The 8,238-nt window shown below is 40.9% G+C and overlaps 1 protein-coding gene across 1 annotated transcript; it reads right to left on the reverse strand.

The window, feature by feature from the left end:
• Window positions 1–3,170: 3,170 nt before the first annotated feature.
• On the reverse strand, window positions 3,171–4,442 carry LOC111617717. Its single transcript, XM_023359006.1, has one exon. It carries the CDS (start codon window positions 4,110–4,112, stop codon window positions 3,261–3,263), a length of 852 nt encoding a protein of 283 aa, XP_023214774.1. The 5' UTR covers window positions 4,113–4,442; the 3' UTR covers window positions 3,171–3,260.
• Between the last annotated feature and the right edge of the window lie 3,796 nt (window positions 4,443–8,238).

The raw sequence follows: 8,238 nt of genomic DNA on the forward strand, positions 1-8,238 counted from the left end.
ACTTAGCAGCTGCATCAGCTTCTTCATTTCCTCTTATTCCTACGTGGCCTGGAACCCAACAAAATTTTATAGAGAAATTCCTTGCAAGAAGATGACAAATTAGTTTCTGAATTTTAATAACTATGGAGTGGGAACTAGGTTCATACGAGATCAAAGCCTGAAGTGCACTAACTGAGTCAGTGTAAATCACGCAGCAACGATGACCTTTTCTATTTATGTATTTTAGGGCTAAATAAATAGCCTGCAACTCCGCAGTAAAGATGGAGGAATTCAATGCTATTTGTTCTGCCACAATTTCATTTTGGCAAACAAAGACTAAGCCAACGTAGTTATCTGATTTCGATCCATCAGTATAAATAGGAATTGAATTCCTGTCACAATGTTGAATTTGTGCGAAGTGCTGTCTATAGATGCAGTCTGGCGTGGTTTCTTTGGGAAATTGCTTTAAGCTTAAATCAACATAAAACAACATCTATCGCTGGGGTTGACCAAGGTGGAATACTATTAAACTCAGCCTGTAAGATGTTGCTTGTGTTAAGGTCAATTGGGCTGCTCACATTCTCCATTCTTATGTTGAATGTAGGGACACAGCTTGGGCGAGCTTCAAATAACCTTTTCAGCTGAGTATCTAATGCCGTACAATCAACTGAAGATTTAGCTTGGGATTTCTGTTTAATGTAATAGAAAAGAGACAACTGTTCTCTCCTGAGTGTTAGTGGAGGCTCATAAGCATCCACATACAAGCTTTGTACAGGAGAAGTGCGAAAGGCACCAGTGCACAAACGCAAAGCTTCATGATGGATTGGATCCAGCATCCGAAGAGTCGATTCGCGTGCAGAGCCGTAAACAATGCATCCGTAGTCCAGCTTAGAGCGGACAAGGGCCCTATAAATCCTGAGCATTGAAACTTTATCTGCTCCCCAGGATGAGCAGCATAGTACCTTAAAAGGTTTAAAGATTTTAGACATCTACTCTTCAGGTTGCGCAAGTGCAGCAAAAATGTCAGTTTTTGGTCGAAAGAAACACCCAAAAACTTCGTCTCATTCACCATTGGGATTTTATCCCCGTTTAAGCAAATTTCTGGATCAAGGTGCAAACCACGCCTTCGGCAAAAGTGAATGAACGAGGTCTTCTCTATGTTGAAATTAAAACCATTAATCTTTGACCAATGATCTATGCGATTTAGGGAGGTTTGCAGTTGTCTCTCGATAAAACTCATGTTGCTCGACTGGCAGGAGATCTGAAAGTCATCCACATACAGAGAGTGTTTCACACTGGGAAAGAGACAGTTAGCTATGCTGTTGATTTTGATTAGGAACAGAGTCACACTCAAAATACATCCTTGAGGGACACCTTCTTCTTGGACGAAGGTCCTAGATAGTGTGTTGCCCATTCTAACTTGGAATCTTCGATTCTGCAGAAAGTTTTTTATAAAAACTGGAAAATTGCCCCGCAATCCAAATTCATGTAAATCACGAAGTATTCCGTAACGCCAACAGCGATCGTAGGCCTTCTCAACATCAAAGAATACAGACACTAAGTGCTGTCATCTAACAAACGCTTCGCGTATGGATGTTTCAAGTTTTACTAAATTGTCCGTGTTACTTCTGTTCCTACGAAATCCACTCTGGTGTGGTGAAAAGTAGTTCTTTTCCTCTAGGAGGAACATCAGGCGCGTGTTTACCATTCTCTCAAAAAGTTTACACAGGCAACTTGTCAGAGAGATTGGTCTGTAATTAGAGGGATTCTTGTGGTTTTTACCAGGTTTTGGAATGGGGATAATAATTGATAGTCTCCAAAAGTCAGGAAAAGTATTTTCTCTCCATATTCTGTTAAACAGATGTAGGAGATTTGAAAGGGAATTGTTTGACAGATTTTTAATCATGCTGTAGTGGATTTTATCCAGACCTACAGCACTATTCCCAACGCGAGAAATTGCTGTTTGTAATTCTATTCTGGTAAATGGCACATTATATTCCTCATTAGATAAGGAATGAAAGTTTAAACATTGTTTTTCTCTTTGGGCTTTATAAGCCTGAAAATTTCTTGAATACATAATATTGCTGGATGAAGCAGAAAATGTTTCACCCAATAAATCAGCAATACCCTGTATATCGCTGATTATTGTGCCATTATTTTCCAGCATGGACAGAGAATGAGAAGCATATTTCCCATTAATTTTATGGATTTTATCCCAGACTGCTTTTGAGCTAGTGGAAGATGTTATGCTAGAAAAATACTTCCTCCAAGAATCCCTTTGGCTTTGCCTTCTAACTCTTCTGGCATTTGCCTTTGCTTTTTTAAAAGCTATCAAATTTCTAGCAGTGGGGTATCTTCTAAAAATTCCCCATGCATTCTTTTGTGCTTTAAATGCTGCCTCGCAATTCTGATTCCACCATGGTTTCAAATGCTTTAGATATCTAGTTGATGTTTTCCCCATTGTTTTTTCCGCTGCCTGAACAATAGTACAGGTGACAACTTCAACTGCATCATTGATGTCTGCAATATTTACCATATCCTCAGTGATGTTGGCCATAGAGGAAAAATCAGGCAAATCGGCTGTTTCCAATTTCCAGCGTGGTGGACGAGCTGTTTCACAGCTTTCTCTGCCTCGGTATTTTAGAAATATTGGGAAGTGGTCGCTAGAGAGTGGATTACATCCGACCTCCCATGTGAATGTTGAAAACAGGTTTGGACTTGCTAAGGATAGATCAATGGCAGTGAATGTTCTTGTAGGGGCATGAAAGTATGTCACTTCTCCATTATTAAATAAATAAAGCTGCTGATTTCCTATAAATCTTTCAATAGTCCTGCCTCGACGGTTAATGTCGGGACTGCCCCACATTGGATTGTGACCATTGAAATCACCTAGTAAAAGAAATGGAGAAGGCAACTGTTCAACTAATGCATCCAATTCATCTTCATTGACTCTGACATCTGGTGGCAAGTATATAGAACAAACTGTGACAGTTACTCCAATAGAAATTCTGACTGCCACAGCTTGCAGCTCTGTTGTTATTTGTACCGGCAAGGATGCGATGTGATTTGAAACTACAATAGCCACACCGCCACTGGCACGGTTGTGGCTATCATCATCCTTGCAGAGAGATTGAATCCTTTTAAGGTAATTCTTTCTCCAGGTTTCAGATGTGTTTCCTGGAGTGCCACACAGAGAGATGAAGTAGATGATGTCAAGTGTTTAATGTCAGAGAAGTTGTTGCGGAAACTACGACAGTTCCATTGGATTATTTTGTAATCCATTATGTGTTTGAGGCAGAATTTTTCGTAAGGGTATCCCTCTTCAATTTCACAGGGGGTTTATCTTTTGGGGGTGACGTTGGTTTTGTCACCTGCATATTAGTCTCTTCATCACAGATATCAGAAAACTCACTCATAGAGTGAGCCTCTGATTTTTTACATTTAGAGAGAGCCGCTTTCACTCTCTGTTTGTTTAGTGGGTTCTTGCTAGCCTTTTTAGAACCCAGGTTTCTCGTTATTACCCCTGTTTTAGGAAGGGGTGTTTTTAATTTTATACTCTCCTTTTCTAGTGTTTCTTTTGGTGAAATCAGTAAACATTTCTCATGACGGGTCAGAGATTCCTTTGGGGAAACAGAAATGTCGGTTTGAACTCCACATGTCTTTGTGGACTTCAAAGCAGCAGCGAATGTCTTTTCTTTTAGTGGTGCACTTGAAGTGACCATTCGGCGCGCCTCTGGATAAGGTAAGTTGTTTACTGTTTTCACCCGTTGTATCTCCTTTTCTCTTTGCCATGCAGGGCATTTTCGGGAGTAAGAAGGATGTTCATCTTTGCAGTTAACACAGCATGGGGTACCGGTACACTCAGTACTGTTGTGGCCTTCAGTCCCACACTGTGCACATACGCTCTTTCCACGGCAGGATGTCTGTGAATGTCCAAACCGCTGGCATTTGAAACAACGCAGCGGATTTGGAACGTATGGACGAACAGGGCAGCGCAGATAACCTGCTGTAATAAAAGATGGCAATGTCAGCTTGTTAAAGGTGAGAATTAGATGTTTAGTTGGTATTAATTTGCCATCCCGACGAATGGAGATACGTCGGACAGCAGTGACACCTTGGTCTGAAAGGTTCATCTAGATATCTGATTCATCTTCAGACATCAGATCAAACTCAGATATCACACCACGTGATGAGTTCAAACTCCCATGTGGTGTGACTGTGACTTCAATGTCTCCCAATTTTTTCGCAGCTAGAAGTTTTGCCGACTGTTGAGGTGAGGCAATTTCTACAAGTAGGTCTCCTGACCTCAATTTTTGTGTTTTTTTCAGGTGTCCAATCGTTGATTCAAATAACTTCTGAATCAAGAAAGGGGAACATTTTGACAAAGGTTTTTCTCCAGTAGCATGCACTATTAAGTAGGATGGCTGACTGGTAATGTTTTCTGGCCTGTCTTTATTTTTTGAATGTTTAGGATCCATGATTAAATAATAATGTTTCAGCTCCTAGTGACCCCACCCACCATGGGGCCCAACAAGGGGATGCCGTCACATGGGAGACTCCCATAGACCGTCACACCAGGGTTTCCCAGGAGCTATACCCTCACAATGCAGTCAAGAAGAGCACATCTGGACTGTCATGTCCGCCCGGTCTGCATCGATCAGTTGACTCCAAGCCGAGGTCAAGAATGACTCAACGACCAGCCGATTGACTCAAACGGAGCCTGATTTGAGCCTCCCGTTTATCCGAAGCANTGTGTGTGTGTGTGTGTGTGTGTGTGTGTGTGTGTGTGTGTGTGTGTGTGTGTGTGTGTGTGTGTGTGTGTGTGTGTGTGTGTGTGTGTGTGTGTGTGTGTGTGTGTGTGTGTGTGTGTGTGTGTGTGTGTGTGTGTGTGTGTGTGTGTGTGTGTGTGTGTGTGTGTGTGTGTGTGTGTGTGTGTGTGTGTGTGTGTGTGTGTGTGTGTGTGTGTGTGTGTGTGTGTGTGTGTGTGTGTGTGTGTGTGTGTGTGTGTGTGTGTGTGTGTGTGTGTGTGTGTGTGTGTGTGTGTGTGTGTGTGTGTGTGTGTGTGTGTGTGTGTGTGTGTGTGTGTGTGTGTGTGTGTGTGTGTGTGTGTGTGTGTGTGTGTGTGTGTGTGTGTGTGTGTGTGTGTGTGTGTGTGTGTGTGTGTGTGTGTGTGTGTGTGTGTGTGTGTGTGTGTGTGTGTGTGTGTGTGTGTGTGTGTGTGTGTGTGTGTGTGTGTGTGTGTGTGTGTGTGTGTGTGTGTGTGTGTGTGTGTGTGTGTGTGTGTGTGTGTGTGTGTGTGTGTGTGTGTGTGTGTGTGTGTGTGTGTGTGTGTGTGTGTGTGTGTGTGTGTGTGTGTGTGTGTGTGTGTGTGTGTGTGTGTGTGTGTGTGTGTGTGTGTGTGTGTGTGTGTGTGTGTGTGTGTGTGTGTGTGTGTGTGTGTGTGTGTGTGTGTGTGTGTGTGTGTGTGTGTGTGTGTGTGTGTGTGTGTGTGTGTGTGTGTGTGTGTGTGTGTGTGTGTGTGTGTGTGTGTGTGTGTGTGTGTGTGTGTGTGTGTGTGTGTGTGTGTGTGTGTGTGTGTGTGTGTGTGTGTGTGTGTGTGTGTGTGTGTGTGTGTGTGTGTGTGTGTGTGTGTGTGTGTGTGTGTGTGTGTGTGTGTGTGTGTGTGTGTGTGTGTGTGTGTGTGTGTGTGTGTGTGTGTGTGTGTGTGTGTGTGTGTGTGTGTGTGTGTGTGTGTGTGTGTGTGTGTGTGTGTGTGTGTGTGTGTGTGTGTGTGTGTGTGTGTGTGTGTGTGTGTGTGTGTGTGTGTGTGTGTGTGTGTGTGTGTGTGTGTGTGTGTGTGTGTGTGTGTGTGTGTGTGTGTGTGTGTGTGTGTGTGTGTGTGTGTGTGTGTGTGTGTGTGTGTGTGTGTGTGTGTGTGTGTGTGTGTGTGTGTGTGTGTGTGTGTGTGTGTGTGTGTGTGTGTGTGTGTGTGTGTGTGTGTGTGTGTGTGTGTGTGTGTGTGTGTGTGTGTGTGTGTGTGTGTGTGTGTGTGTGTGTGTGTGTGTGTGTGTGTGTGTGTGTGTGTGTGTGTGTGTGTGTGTGTGTGTGTGTGTGTGTGTGTGTGTGTGTGTGTGTGTGTGTGTGTGTGTGTGTGTGTGTGTGTGTGTGTGTGTGTGTGTGTGTGTGTGTGTGTGTGTGTGTGTGTGTGTGTGTGTGTGTGTGTGTGTGTGTGTGTGTGTGTGTGTGTGTGTGTGTGTGTGTGTGTGTGTGTGTGTGTGTGTGTGTGTGTGTGTGTGTGTGTGTGTGTGTGTGTGTGTGTGTGTGTGTGTGTGTGTGTGTGTGTGTGTGTGTGTGTGTGTGTGTGTGTGTGTGTGTGTGTGTGTGTGTGTGTGTGTGTGTGTGTGTGTGTGTGTGTGTGTGTGTGTGTGTGTGTGTGTGTGTGTGTGTGTGTGTGTGTGTGTGTGTGTGTGTGTGTGTGTGTGTGTGTGTGTGTGTGTGTGTGTGTGTGTGTGTGTGTGTGTGTGTGTGTGTGTGTGTGTGTGTGTGTGTGTGTGTGTGTGTGTGTGTGTGTGTGTGTGTGTGTGTGTGTGTGTGTGTGTGTGTGTGTGTGTGTGTGTGTGTGTGTGTGTGTGTGTGTGTGTGTGTGTGTGTGTGTATTATCCAGGTTAAGTTAACAAGGAATAATAATAATAATAATATAGGTCAAGATAGTGTTCATACTGAATGCATCTTGATTTAGGCTAACATTCATTCAGTTGTTAATTCCAGCAAAGAATTAATATTGTGGCATCATGTCATTAATCCATTTAAAAAAGATTAACTCAGTTACAGAAAGAGTTTTCAAATAGCTATTGTTAGAATATTGATCAGCTAACTCCTTTTTGTTCAAATGGTTCATCCCACAATGAGTTAGACCAGTAGTTTTCAACCAGAGTACAATAATTTAAGAGTGCTGTGAAGTGTAATGCTAAACAGTGTCATTATACTTCTTATGTGTATTATTAAACATTTTTGACCATTCATTTTGCCACCCCTCTCATGTTGATGCTTGAGACAGTCACCTTGTTACCTTGCTCAGTGAGCCAACCCTGAGTCTGACATAATCTATACTATAGTCACTTCAGCTATAAAAAATTATTGAGGATCTAAGCTGAAATTGAATTAGTTCTGTCATAGTAGCAGACTTACACTTTAGCATTTATGTAGCCATCTAGCCATCAAATGTAAATGGTTATAAAAATTTTCATTTTTTACTTTGCTGACTGTTATATATGACAAAGGAAACATATGGCAATTGGTCAAAAAATGATCCCCCCAAGAGTTTTACATTTTTGGACTCAGGACACCTTGAAATGCCAAGAAATGCAAAAAATAAAAAATAAAAAACATTTCAGGGATTTTTTCTGTATGTATGGATGTTAGTGTGTGTGTGGATTNCCCAAGAGTTTTACATTTTTGGACTCAGGACACCTTGAAATGCCAAGAAATGCAAAAAATAAAAAATAAAAAACATTTCAGGGATTTTTTCTGTATGTATGGATGTTAGTGTGTGTGTGGATTTTGTTCACCCTCTTTAAAACTTAATAATGCCTGTGCTTTTTGTCAAAAATTTCTTAAATTTTGCAGGGAGGTTTGTTTATTAAGGGATTCATGCTATGCTATTAAATTTTGGTGATTAAAAGTTGAGAGGGGTGGAGAGATAAAAGGGGTCATGTGTATCTCCAGTAGGGTGAGACTAAATGATGATTTTACTTGTTATTAGCATTATAATTTTTTTTATAAAACCCAACCTTATCCTCAAAATTATGCTTTTTGCCATTTTATAATAGTTAAAAATATAAAAATGTTTCTAATAAAATATGACAACAGATAGCATCACCAAATGTTGCTGGAAATGTTAAGGAACTCATCGCTAAATTTTTTGTGATATGTGTTTAATAAAAATATTTTTCACAAATACATAAAACTTTGCTACCAAGTATTTCACAGAGCATTATTCTAAACTTTGCTTCACACAACTAAGTAGATTAAACTATGAAAACTAAGAATATTTTTAAAATAATTTATATATTGGGTATGTTGACTATTACACTCATTATTTAACATGAATTTAAATAAAATACAGATCTATAACTCATCAATTATAAAATAAAAATAACTTATAAAAAATTATGTAGTATTTGAAACTGAAAAATAAATTCTTCCTCATTTTGGAGTCAAAAAATACTTTCATATCAAATCTTTCTCTAAAACTTATTTTGAGGTGGAAAAGCCCAGTTT

This window comes from Centruroides sculpturatus, unplaced genomic scaffold (assembly GCF_000671375.1).
Source record: "Centruroides sculpturatus isolate CEXI.00-Female unplaced genomic scaffold, Cexi_2.0 scaffold1895, whole genome shotgun sequence".
Lineage (NCBI taxonomy): Eukaryota > Metazoa > Arthropoda > Arachnida > Scorpiones > Buthidae > Centruroides > Centruroides sculpturatus.

Excerpts from the sequence above, each read along its gene's own strand:
- LOC111617717 (XM_023359006.1), bottom strand. The coding sequence starts at position 4,112 with ATGAACCTTTCAGACCAAGGTGTCACTGCTGTCCGACGTATCTCCATT.